This window comes from Salmo trutta, chromosome 3, assembly GCF_901001165.1.
Source record: "Salmo trutta chromosome 3, fSalTru1.1, whole genome shotgun sequence".
Classification (NCBI taxonomy): Eukaryota; Metazoa; Chordata; class Actinopteri; order Salmoniformes; family Salmonidae; genus Salmo; species Salmo trutta.
The window spans coordinates 18831703-18857041 of NC_042959.1; the positions used below are offsets into that span (position 1 = coordinate 18831703).

Here is a 25339-nt window from a genome sequence, read left to right on the forward strand (position 1 = left end):
CACACAAACACTTAGTTATATTCATGAGTTTGTCTTTCTCTGCGGTTCCACACACACAAATGTAAACACAGAATTTGGTGTCCCAGGAGCCAGGTTCACACTGTCGTTCTGTCAACAAAAGGTGTCCTGGGAGCCAGGTTCACACTGCCGTTCTGTCAACAAAAGGTGTCCTGGGAGCCAGGTTCACACTGTCGTTCTGTCAACAAAAGGTGTCCTGGGAGCCAGGTTCACACTGTCGTTGTCAACAAAAGGTGTCCCGGGAGACAGGTTGACACTGTCGTTCTGTCAACAAAAGCCACATTCATATTTACCAGGCTTTTCACAGGCTTTTTCAAAGCCGCACATTACATTATGAGTTGTTGAATAGTTTTATATCGCTATGTTATGTGTGAGTACTTTGTCTGGACAATCTGTGATTATGTGATGCTGCATTATATCAACAGGTAGGTAAACGGGTCATTCTGACGCACACACACACACTAATTATGAAAAATGAAAAGTTAGCACAATCTTATCTATTGTCGTCTATTGAAACCTTTCTCCCTGCTCTGGGATCACACACTGAAGTGTTTTGGTAACTAATCTGGGGGTGGTTAAGACGAGGCCTAGCTGTCAATCACAGGTGTGGTTAGGATGGAGTGATGAACAGAAGTGTCTTCCAGCAGCTCTCCTCCTCCAGCCTTGAGCTCTGAATCATAGTTGCTCACCCTCTCACTCTTTCAAAATCTCGCGCTTCTCTTCCCCAGGGATTAGACCACCCACCATCTCTCTCATCCCCAACACTCTAGACTACCTCTTTCAAATCTGATCAGATTTCAGGGTCTTTATTATTGAGTGGTCGTTAGAGATACCTCCTCTCTAAAGATATACAGTGACATTAAGATCAGCACTCCTATCTAACCCACAGTGAGGACAGTAATGAGGAGAGCCAAGTTGGTCCCAAATGGCACCCTGCTCCCTATATAGTGCACTACTGTACTTTAGACCAGAGCCCTATGGGCACTATATAGAGAATAGGATCTCATTTGACACGCAGCCCCACTCTCAGATAGAAACAGGCGTTTCCTTCATTAAGTCTGAACTTTACACTCTTTGATTATGGCATTCCAAGCATCTGAGAGTTGATGAAGGTGAGAAGTGGTCATTAAAAAAAAGAGGGTTTCAGTTAGAGGTATATACTTTGATCTCTTTATAAGATGGCCTCTCTCTGTCCCTCCTTAGAGAATTCCCTTGTTCTACTGTCAGTCTCTACTGAGAGTCTATGTCCCTGTGGAGGAGAGGAGGAGGGGGTGTGTTTGTGTGCACCTGCCCATTGTCTGGGGGGGTGAGAGGGGAGCAGGAGCCTGCTGGTTGCGGTCTGGTCCTCCTGTAGCTTTCAGCACCGTCTTGTGTTTTAGGACGGGCGCTCTGTGGTCACCTTGAGATATGGTGGGTTCCTTCTCCACCCCATCCCACCTCCCCCCTCTAGACACTGACCCAGAACAGACTGTACTATAGAGCAGAATAGAACATTGAAAACACATCAACATGAACATACAGTGAAGTGCCTTCCTACCTGATTCCACTTTCTCACTCCTCTGCTCCTTCCCACCCGCCCCCTCTCTCTCTGGACGGTAAACTGGCCCCTGCATCCCCTGCCACAGTTGAGCAGATTGTGTCTGTATTCCACGCTGCTTCCAAACAAAAGGCATGGGACCATTTCTCCAAAGCTCAACGCAAGAACCTGGACATGTGGCGCAAGCAAGCAGAGGTTGGTCCTTTACTATTTCTACAATTATTCACATCTTCTATTCATTTGGTGAAGTGCAGTATAGTCTACATATTATTGTGTCCTTTATGTGAACATTATGTGAGCATCCCCATCTCTCCAGGATTCCGGATTCTAACTACTTTTTGTGGAATTCATGGTGTTGTCTTGGCAGGATGATTTGTGTTAAACAGTGTTAAAGTAAACACCAGCTTTAAAACTACACTCAGCACGATCCTAAAACGTACCTTAATATAAATGGAAAAGGGGAACCTTGTGGTATTCCTCTAGTAGTATCAAGGAACTGAGATAGTAGAACATCAACATTAAGTACTAGCCTAAGAGGTAAAGAAATGCTATAGCTAGGCTGAATGCTAGGCTACACCCAGGCTCTCTACTTAGTTCAGTCCCAGAGTGGGTGCTCCGGTCAGGTCCAGGTCCCAGCCACTCCAGCCCGGTGAGTGCTCAGTCTCACTGCCAGAAACAGGTAACTCACCCTTTAAGTCAACCACAGTACCCTGGACTGGTCTCTGTGCAGAACACTTCATCACACGTGTATACTCTCTTTCTGTTATTACTGACTGTGCTTTCTTCCAATAGATGAACCAATAACCATGCTCCATGTTGAGATACTCAGGTATTAACTAATGAAACCTGGCAAGATTTGTTCTCCATTTTGTTCATTACTTCCTATCCAACAACCGCTGCATTAATTACCTCAAACATGTTTTCCTCTTTAATGGAGGGTGCTCAAGTGTGGTGCTGCTGTCATTTTAGTGCCAAACGGGTAAGTTTGATCTGGGTACAAATCTCTGAGGGTGTTAGTGTGTAAAAAAGCAGATTTGGTATGTAATTAACTGCCTAATCTCTGTCTCATAGCAACACTGAAACAGTCACCATGGATCACAGGCTGGAGATGGTTTATCTTTCCTTTGGAGATCCTAGTGCAGGAGATAGATTACAAACGAGTGGAACACATTCATTATAAACTCTTCATGCAGTTTGCCTGTGAAAGTGTTTAGGCATTCTGTAAAGTGAGAAGAATTTGTATTTGTACAGTGTCATATGAATGTGTAACTGACGGTATAAATTGTAATGGGTTGGTAGCTGTGTGTTTAGGTGTGTGTACATCGTGATGGACTCACTCTGAGATATAGCAGGTATGTTTGGTATGTCTTGATCTCAGACTAGGGAATCTTCTGCTCTAAAGGTAGGTGTGTGTAGACTAGTGACGTCACTCCTCACTAAGCGAAAATTACAACTAAAGCCTAATTTATACCTTACGTACAAACGCAACGCAATTAGCTACTCAAAATGGCGGTCCTGCGTCAAGTTTGTTATTGCAGGGCTGCACACGTCTGCAAACAGGGCCAGCCCGCTCATTAGGCAGGAATAGCCGGCAGATTGACGAGCTGCATTTTCTGAGCTAAACTGACCAAGATGCACCAACAACACACAAAACCTGACAATTTCTCACAACCAGTGGCATATGGGCTTTTTAGGTGAGCACTGATGCTTGTCTATTTCCAACACTCCTCTCTAGGGTGCTGTTGGAGAAACTAAATAAACATAAATTGTGTAGCAGATATAGCCAGAGTAAAACATGAGCCATTCACAATAATTAAAGCATAATGTCAATAAAAATTAGGCCATTACATCACTTTTTATCATTACCGCATATCAGAGCCATAAAAAATGAGGGAATGGACTTAAATGGGTGGTATAGCCTACGCGCAAATGCGTGGACCAACCCGAATGGATGGAAGGGCATTCGTAAAATCCCATTCGTAAAATCCCATTGGTAAAATCGCCGACACGGTAGACTACACCCCAGTGAGCACAGACCGACGCAGACGTCTTTCGGGCGTCTTGTTTTGGTCCTATCCCGGACCGGCCGTCTTTTTTGGAGTGTTTTGCAAACGGTGGGCGTACCACATGATGGGTATTTCTAACATTTTATTTCAGGCGACACTGTAGGCTACACCTCAGTAAGCACGGGCCGATGCCTTTTGGACCGGCCTTGATTTCCACGGGATGCTGGTTTTTAGTCCTGTCCGGACCAAATCTGAATCAATCATAGACGTCTATGTTTGGTTCTGATTTGGTGTGGTTCGGACCGGCCTTGATTTCAACATCCACGGACATTGATTCTATAAATTCAGAACCATTCATTCAGAACCTAAAATTAACCTGATTTCAACGATCAGAAAATACGTATTTTCTACAGTCGAAAATCGTCTCTGAGGTCAGCAGGACCAATCTGACTCTCAGACCTTAATATATTCTTTAGAGGAAAATTGGCACTCTCTTATTGATAGGGAGTTTATTTATAGGGGCCATTATTATAGAAGGACAGTCTTTCAATTCACAAAGACTGCTGCAACGTGTCACTGTGCTGTACTCTAATACAGGATAATAGTAGTACAGGTAATGCATATTTCCAACATTTCCCCCAAAATTCCTAGGTTTTCCAGAAATCCTGGTTATGAAGGTTTCCTGATTTCCTGCTTATTCCATCCTGATTCCAGAAATCTTCTAACTAGGATTTCTTGTGAACCTTGGAATTTTGCAACCCTACAGCAGTATGTTTCTTGACGGGTCTGTTCTGTATTCATCAGACAGGATGCACAGAACAGCAGGACTGAAAGACAGCAGGGTTTTCACTATCTGTCTGACACACAATCACAACACCCATCTTCTACCATCCATTTACCTGTTCCAATCCATCAATCCATCAGTTTGGCCATCTAGCCATCAACCCAAGAACACATCGGATGGATGGCTAGATCTCAGGCTGCATCCCTCTGGTAAAAAGTAGTGCACTATATAGAGAATAGCATGCCATTTGGGTTGCAGTCAGTCTTTCTACTCATTGCACAGACACACTAACTTTTAGTAAAATAGATTTGTATTGGTTGCGTACACATTTTGCCGACATTATCGCAGGTGCAGTGAAATGCTTATGGTTCTAGCTCCAACAGTGTAGCAATACCTAACAATAAACACACATCCCAAGAAGAAAATAATTAAGAAATATCAGAACCAGCAAAGCATATAATGGTGTGTATGGACAGTATACAGTATGAATAGAAAAGGTGTGTACACAACCAAGAAATACCATAAACAATAGAATATTCTAATGTATACAGTAGACCTCAGGGTACCTTCAGCTCCAGTCCACTGTGATTAAGGAAATAGACCCAAACAATAGTCATGGAATGGCTAGACACCAGGGGGAATAGATGGAATAACCTAGGGCTAACTAGAGAATACAAACTCCATCTCCACTATACACCAGGGGGAATAGATGGAATAACCTAGGGCTAACTAGAGAATACAAACTCCATCTCCACTATACACCAGGGGGATGATAGATTGGAAGTAGAACTAAATAATACAACCCCTATATTTTACAATCCAAGTTAATTCCATGAGGGATAATTCCTTCAACATCCTGTTATAATCCATTCTTCTCTTTTATCAGTTTTACTCCTTTAGGGCATTAGCTGAAGAGAGTAGGGACAACCTGTCATCTGACTGAATCCAGATGCTCTGTCTGTCTGTCTCTGTCTGTCTCTGTCTTCTCCATTACAGACAAAGGTAAGAACCAGCATACATGCATGAAGGAGTTCAGCTCAATCTTGAACCTTCACCTAGTGTCCCCTACCAGTGTATCTAGACTCTGATGCTCCCTTCACTGTTAGTGCTGCTGGCTGGTAGACACACCAAACAGTGAGTCTTGTCAGGTAGCAGTTAGCTGGACAGTCTAGTAGCTGCGACTCACAGAGGCAGGATCAAAGTCTAACAGCTGGCCATTCTTATCTCACTGGGCAGATGGGTGTGTTGGTTTCTGACTACCTGTTTGACATCTTTGATTGGCCAGCAGCTCAACGTGTTATAGACACCAGACAGATGGTTGTTTACTTCAAGCTTTTTGTTTGTTGGTGTGAAATAATGATTCCCTCGCCCAGCGTTGTGTGTGTGTGTGTGTGTGTGTGTGTGTGTGTGTGTGTGTGTGTTGGCAGAACACAGAGCTGGCTGTCTTTCGAATATACTCGCCTCATTAGCCGAGAACAGCACTGCCGAGCTAGCCGGCCAGACATACTGCTAGCTGACATACACACTACTGTAGCTACCGTGTGCTCCCATCCACACACAGCAGGTCATGCCTCCTACTGAGCTAGAGGCTCCAGGTGAAGTTTCCCCTGGGTACAGATCTACACTACATGACCAAAAGTATGTGGACATCCCTTCAAATTAGTGGATTTGGCTATTTCAGCCACACACATTGCTTACAGGTGTATAAAATCAAGCACACAGCCATGCAATCTCCATTGACAAACATCGACAGTAGAATGGCCTTACTGAAGAGCTCAGTTACTTTCAACATGGCACCATCATAGGATGCTACGTTTCGAACAAGGCAGAAATTGTACGAACTGACATGCTAGAGCTTCCCCGGTCAACTTTAAGTACTGTTATTGTGAAGTGGAAACATCTAGGAGCAACAACAGCTCAGCCGCGAAGTGGTAGGCCACACAAAAATTGTCTGTCCCTGGTTGCAACACTCACTACAGAGTTCCAAACAGCCTCTGGAAGCAATGTCAGCACAAACTGTTTGTCGGGAGCTTCATGAAATGGGTTTCCATGTCCGAGCAGCCGCACACAAGCCTTAGATCACCATGTGCAATGCAAGTGGTGTAAAGATCGCTGCCATTGGACTCTGGAGACGAGTTATCTGGAGTGATGAATCACGCTTTACCATCTGGCAGTGCAACGGACAAATTTGGGTTTGCCAGGAGAACACTACCTGCCCCAATGCATAGTTCCAACTGTAAAGTTTGGTGGAGGAGGAATAATGGTCTGGGGCTGTTTTTCATGGTTCGGTCTAATTCTACAGCATACAATGACATTCTAGATGATTCTGTGCTTCAAACTTTGGCAACAGTTTGGGGAAGGCCCTTCCTGTTTCCGCATGACAATGCCCCCATGCAAAAAGCGAGGTCCATACAGAAATGGTTTGTCAAAATCGGTGTGGAAGAACTTTATTGCCGTGCACAGAGCCCTGACCTCAACTCCATCGAACACCTTTGGGATGAGTTGGAACACCGACTGCGAGCCAGGCCTAATCAACCAACATCAGTGCCTGACCTCAGTAATGGAATGGAAGCAAGTCCCCGCAACAATGTTCCAACATCATGAAAGCCTTCCCAGAAGAGTGGATGCTGTTATGGCAGACCAACTCCTTCGACGAGATGCTCAATGAGCAGGTGTCCACATACTTTTGGCCATGTGTAGGATCTACTGTCTCATCGGTGTAGAGGCAGACTACTGCTCTCCATCTACTGTCTCATCAGTGTAGAGGCAGACTACTGCTCTCCATCTACTGTCTCATCAGTGTAGAGACAGACTGCTGCTCTGTCTCATCAGTGTAGAGGCAGACTGCTGCTCTCTATCACCTGTCTCATCAGTGTAGAGGCAGACTGCTGCTCTCTATCACCTGTCTCATCAGTGTAGAGGCAGACTGCTGCTCTCTATCTACTGTCATCAGTGTAGAGACAGACTGCTGCTCTGTCTCATCAGTGTAGAGGCAGACTGCTTCTCTCCATCTACTGTCTCATCAGTGTAGAGGCAGACTGCTGCTCTCCATCTACTGTCTCATCAGTGTAGAGGCAGACTGCTGCTCTCCATCTACTGTCTCATCAGTGTAGAGGCAGACTGCTGCTCTCTATCACCTGTCATCAGTGTAGAGGCAGACTGCTGCTCTCTATCTACTGTCATCAGTGTAGAGGCAGACTGCTGCTCTCTATCTACTGTCATCAGTGTAGAGGCAGACTGCTGCTCTCTATCTACTGTCATCAGTGTAGAGGCAGACTGCTGCTCTCTATCTACTGTCATCAGTGTAGAGGCAGACTGCTGCTCTCTATCTACTGTCATCAGTGTAGAGGCAGACTGCTACTCTCTATCTACTGTCATCAGTGTAGAGACAGACTGCTGCTCTCTATCTACTGTCTCATCAGTGTAAATACAGACTGCTGCTCTCTATCTACTGTCTCATCAGTGTAGAGGCAGACTGTTGCTCTCTATCTACTGTCATCAGTGCACCAGAGGGAGAAATCAGTCCTGCTGTGCATCACTCTGGGTAGAAGCTGCCCTTAGGGACAGGTCCAGGATCAGCATTTCTTCCATAGGTGTGTGCATGCGTATGCGACAGTGTAAAGCGTACTCCAGCCAGGCTACCCAGGAGGATTGTGTTCAGCAGGAACATCCAGTCATAATCCTGTTTTGTTGTTTCCCTCCAGGAGATCAGAAACATGCAAAATGAAGAGCTGATGGGGATCAGACGAGAGGAGGAGATGGAGATGTCTGACGATGACATGGAGGATACACACGATCCTGACGACTCAGGTACACACACACATACCACACACACGCACACACACTACACACATACCACACATACTACACACATCACACACACTACACACATACCACACGCACACACACACACGACAGAACAGACTCTGACAACTATTGGTATATGGCTGGTGTCTTTTCTCCTTAGTTGTAGAATAGACCTGTAGCTCAGCCTTCTCTGTGTTGTTAATGAGGTGTTTTGTGAGTTCCTCTCCAGCCTCAGTGTGAATGGAGACCTAACATGAGAGAGGAAACAGTCGCCAGCTCATTCACTCTCTAAATGGCCAAATTAAGCTGGAGAGGAGACTGTGTAACGGCATGCAGAGACTGTGTTACCATCTCCAGACTGTCTGTGGCTGTGTGTTTGTGGGAGTCAGAAAGAGAGTGGGTGCACGCGGGTGGTAGACACTCAATCACAGCTGGAACTAAGTGTTTCTGTTTCTGTCTGTTGGCATGGTGTTGGTGTAATTAGCTGGTAGAGACACTGAGCTGACTACTGCAGGCTTTTGCTCTCCTGGGCCCAGATTCACAAAACCTTCTTAAGAAGAAATGTCTTCACTGCCATTTTTTTTCCTAAACTATAGATTTAAGAAGAAAGTTAAGCAAAGTTGCTATTCCTAGAAAAGTTATTTGGAAATGTTCTTGAAATGTTTCTCCTTAAGCAAAAAGCAGAGAAATTAGATTCTTGAAAATGTATTTATTGGAAATGTTCTTAATTCCAGAATAGCTAAACCCTTGTCTTAAACTCAGGGCAGTCAGAGTGTGTGTGTGTGTGTGTGTGTGTGTGTGTGTGTGTGTGTGTGTGTGTGTGTGTCAGCTCCTTCAGCTAATTCAGTGCTGTTCTGGGCACCAGTGAAGTGCCATTAAGGACGTCTTTACGCAGAACATCCTGTTTATGTCTGCTGAGCCAACAGAGCTACTGATGTAAAACAGATTGAAACAGACCATAATATTCACCTGGACATTCAGATGACCCTCTGCTTCTCTCTAAAGCAGTTAGAAAGAGAAGGGAATGGAAGCCAACTGCTACAATCAGGTCTCCTTTTCAAGTGTGTCGTTAACTTTCTGCTTTTGAATTGTTGTGGTCTTCGCCAGTTAAGACAGCCTCCCTAATTTCTATGCAGATATATGCAAATGTGATCATTAGCCAAGCAGGTTTTGATTTCCACCTTTTCATGTGTGACCTTACTTATTAGAAAACACTAACGATCGTTGTCAGGAGGCTGTCACAATGTTGGAAAGGAATGCCGTCGAGAAGGGCACAGGATGTGGCAGGGAGACAGGTGTTGATGTGACACCCCATCATATTCATAGTAACAGACTCAGTCACACCTGCTAGGGCTTCCTATAATGCAGGAGCACAGGGGGAGGGGCTTGTTTACACCTCCTCCAATCCTGTTTAAGAAGCCAAGTCTCTGTGCTCTCAATCATAGACGGGTGGTCTGTTTAACCTATCGACAGGCTTGAAGAGGAACACCTGTATTCTGGGTTGGTCATTCTACATTAATACAATGCAGAGTGGGAATGGGTTGGTGCTTCTACATTAATACAATGCAGAGTGGGAATGGGTTGGTGCTTCTACACTAATACAGTTCAGAGTGGTAATGGGCTGGTGCTTCTACACTAATACAGTGCAGAGTGGGAATGGGTTGGTGCTTCTACAATAATACAGTTCAGAGTGGTAATGGGCTGGTGCTTCTACACTAATACAGTACAGAGTGTGAATGGGTTGGTACTACTACACTAATACAGTTCAGAGTGGTAATGGGTTGGTCCTTCTACACTAATACAGTTCAGAGTGGTAATGGGTTGGTGCGTCTACACTAATACAGTTCAGAGTGGTAATGGGCTGGTGCTTCTACACTAATACAGTGCAGAGTGTGAATGGGTTGGTCCTTCTACACTAATACAGTGCAGAGTGTGAATGGGTTGGTGCGTCTACACTAATACAGTTCAGAGTGGGAATGGGTTGGTCCTTCTACACTAATACAGTGCAGAGTGGGAAAGGGTTGGTCCTTCTACACTAATACAGTTCAGAGTGGGAATGGGTTGGTGCCCCTACACTAATACAGTTCAGAGTGGGAATGGGTTGGTGCCCCTACACTAATACAGTTCAGAGTGGGAATGGGTTGGTGCTTCTCTCCTGTCAGCAGCCTGGTGCTGAGATGCTGGGGGTCGATACTAAAGCCTGTCACGTTGTGGAAGGGGAATCGGTCGAATACCCCAGACAGCAACTTGATGAGGCTCCCTGATCAATACACACCTCACCCAAAACCTCCTCGCCTGCTGGCTCCCTCTCTCTCTCTCTAACACACACACACACACACACACACACACACACACACACACACACACACACACAGCAGGTCGATGACTCAGAGGTCTCTCTCTTAGCTCAAACAGACAGATAATGCCGGATTCAAAGCAGGCAGCTGGAGTCCGTGTGTTGAGTAACACATACGTACACACACACACACACACACACACACACACACACACCCTATGCTGGGCCTCACACACTCACTCTCAGGTCTTATCTCCCCAGCTCAGCCACTCAAACACACCCTCTCATTACATCACACACATCCCCCTCCGACAGCTGTAAAGAACAGACTCTCCTATCAAAGGAACAGGGGAATAGTAGTTCTCATCACACTGTCTCTCCTGTCTGTTCAATAGGACCGGTTAGGATTTAATGAGCAGTTCTCATCACACTGTCTCTCCTGTCTGTTCAATAGGACAGGTTAGGATTTAATGAGCAGTTCTCATCACACTGTCTCTCCTGTCTGTTCAATAGGACCGGTTAGGATTTAATGAGCAGTTCTCATCACACTGTCTCTCCTGTCTGTTCAATAGGACAGGTTAGGATTTAATGAGCAGTTCTCATCACACTGTCTCTCCTGTCTGTTCAATAGGACAGGTTAGGATTTAATGAGCAGTTCTCATCACACTGTCTCCTGTCTGTTCAATAGGACAGGTTAGGATTTAATGAGTAGTTCTCATCACACTGTCTCTCCTGTCTGTTCAATAGGACCGGTTAGGATTTAATGAGCAGTTCTCATCACACTGTCTCTCCTGTCTGTTCAATAGGACAGGTTAGGATTTAATGAGCAGTTCTCATCACACTGTCTCTCCTGTCTGTTCAATAGGACCGGTTAGGATTTAATGAGTAGTTCTCATCACACTGTCTCCTGTCTGTTCAATAGGACAGGTTAGGATTTAATGAGCAGTTTTCATCACACTGTCTCTCCTGTCTGTTCAATAGGACCGGTTAGGATTTAATGAGTAGTTCTCATCACACTGTCTCTCCTGTCTGTCCAATAGGACAGGTTAGGATTTAATGAGCAGTTCTCATCACACTCTCCTGTCTGTTCAATAGGACAGGTTAGGATTTAATGAGCAGTTTTCATCACACTGTCTCTCCTGTCTGTTCAATAGGACCGGTTAGGATTTAATGAGTAGTTCTCATCACACTGTCTCTCCTGTCTGTTCAATAGGACAGGTTAGGATTTAATGAGCAGTTCTCATCACACTCTCCTGTCTGTTCAATAGGACAGGTTAGGATTTAATGAGTAGTTCTCATCACACTGTCTCTCCTGTCTGTTCAATAGGACAGGTTAGGATTTAATGAGTAGTTCTCATCACACTGTCTCTCCTGTCTGTCCAATAGGACAGGTTAGAATTTAATGAGTAGTTCTCATCACACTGTCTCTCCTGTCTGTTCAATAGGACCGGTTAGGATTTAATGAGTAGTTCTCATCACACTGTCTCTCCTGTCTGTCCAATAGGACAGGTTAGGATTTCGTAGCCTCTCCAGTATAGTTACAGTATGTCCTCAGATCACCAGTACAGACATTTGAAGGCTGTCTATACAGTACAATGTTATGAAAGTTGTGATGTTCTATGTCTCTCGTGTGTGTGTGTGTGTGTGTGTGTGTGTGTGTGTGTGTGTGTGTGTGTGTGTAGGCCCTGTGGCCCAGGTGGAGGCCCTAAAGGAAGAGAATGACTCTCTGCGCTGTCAGCTGGACGCCTACAGGAACGAGGTGGAGCTGCTGAAGCAGGAGCAGGGCAAAAACCAAGAACACACACCTCCACAACACAGTGAAGAGGACACCATCAGGCAGCAACAACTAACCTTTCTACAACAGGCACTACAGGGAATGCAGAAGGTACTACTTCTACCAGACATACCCACTTGTGTTAACTTCTTGCAGCAGTCCCTACTTTGGATTTATTTTAATCAATTCCACAGGAATTTTTCATTTCCTGGTTCCATACAGATATTAAACCCCTGCAGATTCTGGCTGGTGAGACTCATAATCCATTGGTTTGGCTTCCTGGGGTGACCAGTCGTATTGAGGAAAAGTGACTTTTAATAGAGGTGGATAGAGAACTGCCCTCCCAATCTCACACACACATACGCACACACACACAACACTGAGAAAGAGGAGTAGGGATAGAGAGGCGTAGAGAGCGAGAGCAAGAGGGGTGCACTCTGAGAGTAGGATGGATAGAGAGATATAAAGAACAATAGAATGACTTGACAGGAAGAGAGTCATTCTAGAATCTGATCAGTCTGCTGACCTAGACGCTGTACACAAACTAATACCAGCTGGAGGGGTTTTCTAAACAAATATCCCCCTCAGAGAAAACAAACTGCTGGTTAAACAACCATCAGGCAGGAAATCTGTTGCTTCCATCACCTGCTGGGTCATCAAATATCCTCAAGTAGTCAACGTTCATGCTCATATGAATAGACAAATGATAATTCATTTCCAACATGCAAGTTTCAACATTACCATGAAAATATTAAATGAATGGATAGAAATGAGGAGGAAGAGATGAAAATGGAGTACTTCATATTGCTCTGTGCTAAATTGTGATATCAGGCAGGCTCTGGCAAATTACCATAACATTTTATCAGCAGGTGATTTGAGTCTGCCCAGGTTCTGTGAATTTCTTCCACTTCTGAGTCATGTAATACTTGCGTATTTCAGCCTAAACCCAACTGAGACTGTGATATCGTTTTTTTAAGGTGAAATGGATAAGGAGAAAGGACTTTTCAGCTTCTACATGGTTCTGACCTACATAGAGAAGCTATAAGCTAAAAGTTCCTTACACGATGGCAAATCCTGAAACATAAGGGTTAGCACCGCTGGCTAACATGGTTTCCTCTATGGAGCTGATGGATAAAGGGTTAATAACTAGCATGAGTCATATGCCTGTAGTAAGCAAGAATCTGTAGCGGTGTCTTCTCGGTCTTAAGGATTAGCTCGCATCTGTAGCTAACTGTGCCTTGGGTTAGGTATCATCTGTAGCTAACTGTGCCCCTCTCCAGGCCCTGAAATAAACACCTGCCAAATGACGGTAGATTTTGGCATTGGCAGGTAAGATGTCTATTTCACCAACCACGTTGGCAGGTGGTCAGGGCTCCACCGTGGAGGCATTTCACTCTCATTTGTGAATAAAAATAGTCCAGTATGATCACATTTATAGTAAAATAAATGCTGCAGTAGCTGTTTACAAAGTATTTCCGCTGGTAAATTAATTGCACTAAAGAACTACAAAGAACTACAAATCCTATATAGCCTATTCCACCTCTAAGGGGCAGGGGAACATTTTGGTAAAAAAGGTCTCACAAAATGTAATTATTCAATAAACCACATTAGCTCTTACTAGTAATACATTTGTTTTAAAAACATTACAAAGCATGCTCATCTGGTTTTTTTGTGTTTTGTTGGTATAATCTTTGCAGCCCCAAAAAATATTTTGGCTTGTAAAAAATCTGAGTAGCTGATAGGTTTTTGTATCTCCCTGCCACAGTGGCTGGTGGACCAAAAAGTAAATTTTAGGCCCCTCTCTGTAGCAGATGCTGAAGGGTTAGTTAGCATCTGTGGCTAACTTTGCCATGTCTGTGGTAGAAGCTAAGCGTTAGTTAGCATTTGAGGCTATCTGTCTTCTCTCTAAAGATTAGTTCAAATCTGTAGTTGCCTCCCGAGTGGCTTAACGGTCTAAGACACTGCATCGCAGTGCTAGAGACGTCACTACAGACCTGAGTTCAATCCCAAGCTGTGTTGCAGCCGGCCGCGACTGGGAGACCCCTGAGGCAGCGCACAATTGTCCCAATGTTGTCCGGGTTAGGGGAGGGTTCGACCAGCCTGGATGTCCTTGTCCCATCGCGCTCCAGCGACTCCTTGTGGAGGGCCAGGCGCATGCACACTGACTTCGGTTGCCAGCTGTACGGTGTTTCCTCCGGCACATTGGTGCGGCTGGCGAGCAGTGTGTCAAGAAGCAGTGCTGCTTGGCGGGGTCGTTTTTCAGAGGACGCATGGCTCTCGACATTCACCTCTCCCTAGTCCGTACGGGAGTTGCAGCGATGGGACAAGACTCTAACTACCAATTGGCTGTCACGAAAAATAATATCTGTAGTTAACTTTGCCGCCTCTGTATCAGAAGCTTAAAAGGATACTTTGTGATTTTAGCAATGAGGCCCTTTATCTACTTCCCCAGAGTCAGATGAACTCATGGATATTATTTTGATGGTATCCTTGAAGTATCCCTTTAAAGGTTAGTTAGCTTACTGTATGTGGCTCACTGTATGTCCTTTGTGTTTGCAGCAACTGCTGAAGATGTGTGAAGAAATGAAACAGAGGGAGGCAGAGTTGGAGAAGAGTGTGGAGGACAAACAGCAGCTGGAGAGCCAAGTACAGAGCCTCAAGGAAGGACTGGAGAGTCTGAAGAAAACACGCACACCACAGGTCAGTAACACACGCACACCACAGGTCAGTAACACACGCACACCACAGGTCAGTAACACACGCACACCACAGGTCAGTAACACACACACACACCCCACAGGTCAGTCACACACACGCACACCACAGGTCAGTAACACACACACACACCGCACAGGTTAGTAACACACACAACACATGCCCTTTACAGGCCCTAACACTCTCGTAGTGCAAGCTTTAAAGAACACTTTACAGCTTGGCTAATTTGAAAGGCGCCTGTGGTTTGAAATGGAATTACCATATGGTAGACTTGAATTGCTATTTATTTAGTTTCATTCCACAATGGTATTACATTTTTTCAATATCAACTCACAGGGGTAAAGAAGTGTCCCCACTAGACATTGATTTCAAACAGTTAATTTAGAATCCCATAGAGCGAGAGGTCGAATAGAATGTTCTATATAGAGAGAGACAGGTAATTTTAGTAGTATGCCATACAGAGCATTCGGAAAGTATTCAGACCCCTTTTACTTTTTCCACATTTTGTTGCATTACAGCCTTATTCTAATGATCAATTTAGATCAATTTAATCCAATCTACACACAATACTGTGACAGCAAAAACAGGTTTTTAGACATTTTTGCATGATATCACATTTACATAAGTATTCAGACCCTTTACTCTGTACTTTGTTGAAGCACCTTTGGCAACGATTACAGCCTAGAGTCTTCTTGGGTATGACACTACAAGCTTGGCACACCTGTATTTGGCGAGTTTCTCCCTTCTCTGCAGATCCTCTCAAGCTCTGTCAGGTTGGATGGGGAGCATTGCTGCACAGCTATTTCTAAGTCTCCAGAGATGTTTGATCGGGTTCAAGTTCGGGCTCCGGCTGGGCCACTCAAGGACATTCAGAGACTTGTCCCGAAGCCACTCCTGCGATGTCTTGGCTGTGTGCTTAGAGTCGTTGTCCTGCTGGAAGGTGAACCTTCATATTTCCCTCGATCCTGACTAGTCTCCCAGTTCCTGCAGCTGAAAAACAACCCCCACAGCATGATGCTGCCACCACCATGCTTCACCGTAGTGATAGTGCCAAGTTTCCTCCAGACTTGGCATTCAGGACAAAGAGTGCAATCTTGGTTTCATTAGACCAGAGAATCTTGTTTCTCATGGTCTGAGAGTCTTTAGGTGCCTTTTGGCAAACTCCAAGCGGGCTGTCATGTGCCTTTTACTGAGGAGTGGCTTCTATTTGGCCACTCTACCATAAAGGCCTGATTGGTGGAGTGCTACAGAGATGGTTGTCCTTCTGGAAGTTTCTCCCATCTCCACAGAGGAACTCGGGAGCTTTGTCAGAGTGACCAATCGGGTTCTTGTTCACCTCCCTGACCAAGGCCCTTCTCCCCTGATTGCTCAGTTTGGCTGGGCGGCCAGCTCTTGGAAGAGTATTGGTGGTTCCAAACTTCTTCCATTTAAGAATGAGGGAGGCCACTGTGTTCTTGGGGACCTTCAATGCTGCAGATATTTTTTGGTACCCTTCCCCAGATCTGTGCCTCGACACAATCCTGTCTCAGAGCTCTACAGACAATTCCTTCGACCTCATGGCTTGGTTTTTGCTCTGACATGCACTGTCAACTGTGGGACCTTATATAGAAAGGTGTGTGCCTTACCAAATCATGTCCAATCAATTAAATTTCCCACAGGTGGACTCATATCAAGTTGTAGAAACATCTCAAGGATGATCAGTGGAAACAAGATGCACCTGTGTTCAATTTCGAGTCTCATAGCACAGGGTCTGAATATCCTATGTATTCAAGTTATTTCTATTTATGTTTTTGCAAAATATTCTGAAAACCTGTTTTTGCTTTGTCATTATGATATATTGTATGAAGTTTCAGGACATTTTTTTTATTTAATCAATTTTAGAATAAGGCTGTAATGTAACAAAATGTGGGAAAAGTCAAAGGGTCTGAATTAGGGATGCACGATATATTGGAATCGGCCGATATTAGCTAAAAATGCCAACATCGGCATCGGCCCAATGTCTAGTTTAACGCCGATGTGCAAAATCGATGTCAAAGCTGATGTGCATACCTGTATAACGTAGGTAGATGACATAATGACACCACACAAAAAATAGCGCTACACGTGCAACACAGCATTCCTAACCTAGCCCACAATGTCTGCTGTGTGGATCGAGCAGTCAAGTCGAGCAGTCATTTGAAAGATTAAGAACATTTCAGCTAGACAACTCAAAGGCGAAATCCATTAACGGCAAGATAATGGAATTCATTGCCCTTGACAATCAACTGTTCTCTGTCGTGGATGATGTTAGCTTTCGCCGATTGGTCGAGCACCGGTACACACTACCAAGTAGGCGCTATTTTTCAGATGTTGCCCTACCGGAGTAACACAGTATTGTTGAAACTCACATCCATGAGCATCACCGCTATTCGCTTCACGACTGACATTTGGACCAGCGATGTCAGCCCCATGAGCATTGAGTCTGACAGCACAGTGGGTCAACGAGGATTTCGTACTGAGGAAAGCCGTATTGCATGCTCAAGAATGTGCTGGTTCTCATACTGCTGCTGCCATTTCAATGGCATTTGAGAACACGTTTGAAACTTGGAAACATGAACACTCCTAGCTCCATTCAAACAACTGACTGGAGAAATAAGCTCAACTGTGTCTGCAGCAGACGTGATACCCTGTCATGGCATTGAAATGCCTGCTCAACCAAAATGCCAACACAGACCGTCAGGTTAACTTGGAAAAGTACTCTACCAGAAGCTGTGAACAAGCGATTCGGTGGCATTCTCTCTGAGCCTCTATTGTGTCGCCACCATGCTCGATGATAGGTACAAGGACCACTACTTCGATGCAGACAAGAAACAGGGTTTACGTGAAATGTTAAACAGCTAGACAAGATGGAAACGGACACAGTGACAGTGTGCACCGAGGAAGAGAGGCCATGGACAGACAGACAGCTGAAACTTCACTGCTTGACATGTATGATGAAATCCTGGTTGAGACTGAACAAATGGACAATTAAACAGCACAGCAAGTAAGTGAAAGAAATAGGTTTTGATTATGTTTTACTGGTAATGGGGACATATGTAATTGCCAACAATAACTTTTTGGTCTGTGATTCAACTGTCTGACTGTACTAGAATGCTTAAAAGGCCGGTAAAATTATAGTTTTCTTTTTTTGTCAAGGAAAATATCGGTATCGGTGCATCTCTAGTCGGAATACTTTCCGAATGCGCTGTATATAGAGAAAGACGGCTCAATCATCTTTACATCAAACTAGACTCTTCAAACTATCTACTAGATTCACCACCACTTTATCTGGCTAGCTTCTTTAAACTAAACCAGCCTCTGTAAACTGACACAGCATATTACATTTACCATGTGTCACCATACTGTTTATGGCACTGTGCCACCGCACAGGCTAAAACATCTTTATAAATTTACAGTTGAAGTCGGAAGTTTACATACACCTTAGCCAAATACATTTAAACTCAGTTTTTCACAATTCCTGACATTTAATCCTAGTAAATATTCCCTGTCTTAGATCAGTTAGGATCACCACTTTATTTTAAGAATATGAAATGTCAGAATAATAGTAGAGAATTATTTCTTTCAGCTTTTATTTCTTTCATCACATTCCCAGTGGGTCAGAAGTTCACATACACTCAATTAGTATTTGGTAGCATTGCCTTTAAATTGTTTCGGGTAGGCTTCCACAAGCTTCCCACAATAAGTTGGGTGAATTTTGGCCCATTCCTCATGACAGAGCTGGTGTAACTGAGTAAGGTTTGTAGGCCTCCTTGCTCATACAGGCTTTTTCAGTTCTGCCCACAAATTTTCTATGGGATTGAGGTCAGGGCTTTGTGATGGCCACTCCAATATCTTGACTTTGTTGTCCTTAAGCCATTTTGCCACAACGTTGGAAGTATGCTTGGGGTCATTGTCCATTTGGAAGACCCATTTGCGACCAAGCTTTAACCTCTCTGGTACATGTGGGACGATTTCGTCCCACCTACGTAACAGCCACTTCAATCCAGTGGCGCGATTTTTGAATCGTTAGAAATGCTATAACTTCAATTTCTCAAACATATGACTATTTCACAGCTATTTAAAGACAAGAATCCCGTTAATCTAACCCCACTGTCCGATTTCAAAAAGGCTTTACAACAAAAGCAAAACATTAGATTATGTCAGCAGAGTACCCAGCCAGAAATAATCACACAGCCATTTTTCAAGCTAGCATATCATGTCACATAAACCCAAACCATATCTAAATGCAGCACTAACCTTTGATGATCTTCATCAGATGACACACCTAGGACATTGTGTTATACAATACATGCATGTCTGTTCAATCAAGTTCATATTTATATCAAAAACCAGCTTTTTACATTAGCATGTGACGTTCAGAACTAGCATTCCCACCGAACACTTCCGGTGATTTTACTAAATTACTCACGATAAACGTTCACAAAAAGCATAACAATTATTTTAAGAATTATAGATACATTACCCCTCTATGCACTCGATATGTCCGATTTTAAAATAGCTTTTCGGATGAAGCACATTTTGCAATAATCTAAGTACATAGCCCGGCATTACAGGGCTAGCTATTTAGATACCCACCCAGTTCAGCCTCCACCAAAATCACATTTCCTATAAGAAAAATGTTCTTACCTTGCTTGTTCTTCATCAGAATACACTGCCAGGACTTCTACTTCAATAACAAATGTTGGTTTGGTCCCAAATAATCCATCGTTATGTTCCAACAGCGACGTTTTGTTCGTGAGTTCTAGAATGCTTCTTCGCGGTGTCGCGCATGGCGCATTGGCGTGTCAAAAATGTCTAAATATTCCATTACCGTACTTCGAAGCATGTCAACCGCTGTTTAAAACCAATTTTTATGCCATTTATGTCGTAGAGAAGTGTTAATATTCCGACCGGGAGTATGCATTGAGCCTAAACAGCCGAATAAAATTTCTCCTCAGAAGCGACTCATGCACGCGCATCATTGAAAGGTCCTCCGAGCATCCACTTACAAAAGGCGATAATATATTTCAACCTGAGGTTCCCTCGTAAACCTTCAGTTATTTCGCGGGCTCTGAGAGCCTATTGGAGCCCTGGGAATTGTCACGTTACAGCTAAGATCCTTACTTTTCAATAAAAAGAGGTAAGACGCACGACTCCTTGTCAGACAGGGTACTTCCTGCTTGAAGCCTTGTCAGGTTTTTGCCTGCCATAGGAGTTCTGTTATACTCACAGACACCATTCAAACAGTTTTAGAAAATTCAGAGTGTTTTCTATCCAAACCTGAACAATAATATGCATATTCTAGCTTCTGAGTTGGTGTAGGAGGCAGTTAAAAATGGGAACATATTTTTTCCAAAATTCTCAATACTGCCCCCTATACCAAACAGGTTAACTTCCTGACAGATGTCTTGAGATGTTGCTTCAATATATCCACATCATTTTCCTTCCTCATGATGTCATCTATTTTGTGAAGTGCACCAGTCCCTCCTGCAGCAAAGCACCCCCACAACATGATGCTGCCCCCTCCGTGCTTCACGGTTGGGATGGTGTTCTTCGGCTTGCAAGCATCCCCCTTTTTCCTCCAAACGTTACGATGGTAATTATGGCCAAACAGTTCTATTTTTGTTTCATCAGACCACACGACATTTCTGCAAAAAGTACAATGTTTTTCCCCATGTGCAGTTGCAAACCATAGTCTGGCTTTTTATGGCGGTTTTGGAGCAGTGGCTTCTTCCTCGCTGAGCGGCCTTTCAGGTTATGTCGATATTGGACTAGTTTTTCTGTGGATATAGATACTTTTGTACCCGTTTCCTTGAGCATCTTCACAAGGTCCTTTGCTGTTTTTCTGGGATTGATTTTCACTTTTCGCACCAAAGTACGTTCATCTCTAGGAGACAGAATGCGTCTCCTTCCTGAGTGGTATGACGGCTGCGTGGTCCAATGGTGTTTATACTTGCGTACTATTGTTTGTACAGATGAACGTGGTACCTTCAGGCATTTGGAAATTGCTTCCAAGGATGAACCAGACTTGTGGAGGTCTACAATTTTGGTCTTGGCTGATTTCTTTAGATTTTTCCATGATGTCAAGGAAAGAGGCAGTGAATTTGAAGGTAGGCCTTGAAATACATCCACAGGTACACCTCCAAATGACTCAAATGATGTCAATTAGCCTATCAGAAGCTTCTAAAGCCATGACATCATTTTCTGAAATTTTCCAAGCTGTTTAAAGGCACAGTCAACCGCCCCCAGGTGGTGAGGGTAGGTAGCAACACATCTGCCATGCTGATCCTCAACACTGGAGCTCCCCAGGGGTGCGTGCTCAGTCCCCTCCTGTACTCCCTGTTCACCCATGACTGCATGACCAGGCACAACTCCAACACCATCATTAAGTTTGCAGATGACACAACAGTGGTAGGCCTGATCACCGACAACGATGAGACAGCCTATAGGGAGGAGGTCAGAGACCTGGCTGGGTGGTGCCAGAATAACAACCTATCCCTCAACGTAACCAAGACTAAGGAGATAATTGTCGACTACAGGAAAAGGAGGACCTAGCACGCCCCCATTCTCATCGACGGGGCTGTAGTGGAGCATGTTGAGAGCTTCAAGTTCCTCGGTGTCCACATCAACAACAAACTAGAATGGTCCAAACACACCAAGACAGTCGTGAAGAGGGCACGACAAAGCCTATTCCCCTTCAGGAAACTAAAAAGATTTGGCAAGGGTCCTGACATCATCAAAAGGTTCTACAGCTGCAACATCGAGAGCATCCTGACTGGTTTCATCACTGCCTGGTACGGCAATTGCTCGGCCTCTGACCGCAAGGCACTACAGAGGGTAGTGCGTACGGCCCAGTACATCACTGGGGCTAAGCTGCCTGCCATCCAGGACCTCTACACCAGGCGGTGTCAGAGGAAGGCCCTAAAAATTGTCCAAGACCCCATCCACCCCAGTCATAGACTGTTCTCTCTACTACCGCATGGCAAGCGGTACCGGAGTGCCAAGTCTAGGACAAAAAGGCTTCTCAACAGTTTTTACCCCAAAGCCATAAGACTCCTTGAACAGGTAATCAAATGGCTACCCGGACTATTTGCATTGTGTGCCCCCCCAACCCCTCTTTTTACGCTGCTGCTACTCTCTGTTTATCATATATGCATAGTCACTTTAACTATACATTCATGTACATACTACCTCAATTGGGCCGACCAACCAGTGCTCCCGCACATTGGCTAACCGGGCTATCTGCATTGTGTCCCACCCGCCAACCCCTCTTTTACGCTACTGCTACTCTCTGTTCATCATATATACATAGTCACTTTAACCATATCTACATGTACATACTACCTCAATCAGCCTGACTAACCGGTGTCTGTATGTAGCCTCGCTACTTTTATAGCCTCGCTACTATATATAGCCTGTCTTTTTACTGTTGTTTTATTTCTTTACCTACCTGTTGTTCACCTAATACCTTTTTTGCACTATTGGTTAGAGCCTGTAAGTAAGCATTTCACTGTAAGCATTTCACTTTGATTTGATTTCAACTAAGTGTATGTAAACTTATGACCCACTGGAATTGTGATACAGTGAAATATAAGTGAAATAATCTGTCTGTAAAACAATTGTTTGGAAAAATTACTTGTGTCATGCACAAAGTAGATGTCCTAACCGACTTGCCAAAACTATAGTTTGTCAACAAGAAATTTGTGGAGTGGTTGAAAAATGAGTCCAACCTAAGTATGTAAACTTCCGACTTCAACTGTAACTGCCAAAATAAAGAAAACACTTGAGTAAATGAGGGATACAAAGTATATTTAAAGCAGGGGCTTCCATACAGGTGTGGTTTTCTGAGTTAATTAACCATGTATAAAAATACCCAGTTGCCCATTATTTTGGCTACCATGGCTAGAAGAAGCGATCTTAGTGGCTTTGAAATTATTATTATTGTTTTTATTTTATTTAACCTTTATTTACCTAGGCAAGTCAGTTTTGAACAAATTCTTATTTACAATGAGGGCCTAGGAACAGTGAGTTAACTGCCTTGTTCAGGGGCAGAACTACAGATTTTTACCTTGTCAGCTCGGGATTCGATCTATCAACCTTTCGGTTACTGGCCCAATGCTCTAACCATTAGGCTACCTGCCGCCCCAAAAAGGGATCTCAAAGGGTTATAGGGGCTTTAAAGGGTGTGTGTGTGTGTGTCTCACCAGATCTTAACCCAATTGAACACTTATGGGAGATTCTGGAGGAGCGCCTGAGATAGCTTTTGCCACCACCATCAATAAAACCCCCAATTATGGAATTTCTCGTGGAAGATTGGTGTCACATTCCTCCAATAGAGTTCCAGAGACTTGTAGAATCTATACCAAGGCACATTGAAGCTGTTCTGGTGGCCTGTGGTGGCACAATACCCTATTAAGACACTTTATGTTGGCGTTTCCTTTATTTTGGCAGTTACTTGTATCTAGATAGCCTACGTGCTTGAAGGTGCACTTTACATTAGTTGTATATCGTTAGCAGGTGAATCTATCTTGTCCCCTATAGAGCTCTAATCAGGGCATAATATTTTCTTTGTGGTCCACCATCCATTGTGGCAGGTAGATAAAAAAAAATCTACCAGCCAAAATATTGCAACAACAAAAAATATATGGATGCGTATACTTTGTTTCTAAAACAAATTATACTAGTAAGAACTAATGTGGTATATTGAATAATTACATTTTTTGTTTTAACCAAAATATCATAGATGAGACAAATTGAGGTTACGGTGGTAGTACAGCTCGAGTCGCTCGTGTTTGTGCCTGTAAGATTGTGTCTTGACTAGTAGAAGTGTTGTCTTTTCTTCCCTAGCAGTTGAATGTCAAATATTGGAAAAACAACCTAACTTGTGAACAAAACAATGTAAATTGCCAAGGACAAAACCTCGCTTTAGTTTCAAGTAAATTAGACCAACTTTTATGCTTGTGCGCATCGCTTCTAAAAATGGATCTTTCACTCAGCTCTTCACTTGTGCACAGCCCCCAGTCAGGCAGTGTTGCAGCGCGACATGGAATAGGCTTTGCGGGATTTGTAATTATTTGACTTTGGGCGATTCATTTAGCAGCTATGAATCAAAACAGCAACTGCAGCATTTATTTTACTATAAATGTGATCATACTTGACTAATTTTATTCACAAATGCGAGTGACATGCTCGTAAAGGTCACCGTGAAGCCCTGACCACCTACCAACGTGCCTGGTGAAATATACATCTTGCCCGCCAATGCCAAAATCTACCCGCAGGTGTTATTTTGTGTTAATGCTTGTGTTGCTCATGGGGTAACGTTGGCTGAGCAGGATTCCAGTGGGAGGGTTGACAAGAGCATGAGATTCCTGTTCAATCAGCTATTTAATTGGATAAAGATAATACTGATATGAGAGAGTCAAATGGTGCGTGGTCCATATTTGATTGCTTCTTTTCCAATCGAGACACATTTTCTCTTCTCTGCTTCCCGTAGCCGCTTGGCTAGTTGTTTCATTGAGTTTGGTTAATTAGTCATTCTGGACCTGCTGGCTGGGTAATATATATTAATTCAAATCAAAGAGAGTGACAGGTTTGTCAATATCTGGTTTAATAGTGACACTGTACATTAGAATGCTGCTAGGCACTGAAATGTGTCCCCTTCCAGTGATCCATGGGTAATATGGTAATTAAAACATGTTTACACGTAGAGATGAACCCCTTCAGTGATCCATGGTAAATATGGTAATTAAAACATGTTTACACGTAGAGATGAACCCCTTCAGTGATCCATGGTAAATATGGTAATTAAAACATGTATACACGTAGAGATGAACCCCTTCCAGTGATCCATGGGTAATATGGTAATTAAAACATGTATACACGTAGAGATGAACCCCTTCCAGTGATCCATGGTAAATATGGTAATTAAAACATGTATACACGTAGAGATAAACCCCTTCCAGTGATCCATGGGTAATATGGTAATTAAAACATGTATACACGTAGAGATAAACCCCTTCCAGTGATCCATGGGTAATATGGTAATTAAAACATGTATACACGTAGAGATGAACCCCTTCAGTGATCCATGGTAAATATGGTAATTAAAACATGTATACACGTAGAGATGAACCCCTTCCAGTGATCCATGGGTAATATGGTAATTAAAACATGTATACACGTAGAGATGAACCCCTTCCAGTGATCCATGGTAAATATGGTAATTAAAACATGTATACACGTAGAGATGAACCCCTTCCAGTGATCCATGGTAAATATGTATACTACACACACAGAGATGGATTACTTGAGACTCATTAACAGAATATAGAGATCTATTTGAGGAAAGCGTTGCTAGATTTGTGGCCATTGTGGAATGATTGTG

General features: G+C 43.7%; 1 protein-coding gene across 6 annotated transcripts in view; it reads left to right on the top strand.

Moving 5' to 3' along the window:
- The window catches only part of LOC115169747 (ecto-NOX disulfide-thiol exchanger 2), a 313601-nt gene that overhangs the window by 280140 nt on the left and 8122 nt on the right, over positions 1–25339 (top strand). For all 6 annotated transcript variants that reach the window (XM_029725675.1, XM_029725682.1, XM_029725696.1 and 3 more), the window contains 4 exons: positions 1644–1750; positions 8050–8155; positions 12131–12333; positions 14782–14922. In XM_029725675.1, the coding sequence (XP_029581535.1) occupies positions 1644–1750; positions 8050–8155; positions 12131–12333; positions 14782–14922 (557 nt within the window). The remainder of the gene's footprint in view (positions 1–1643; positions 1751–8049; positions 8156–12130; positions 12334–14781; positions 14923–25339) is intronic.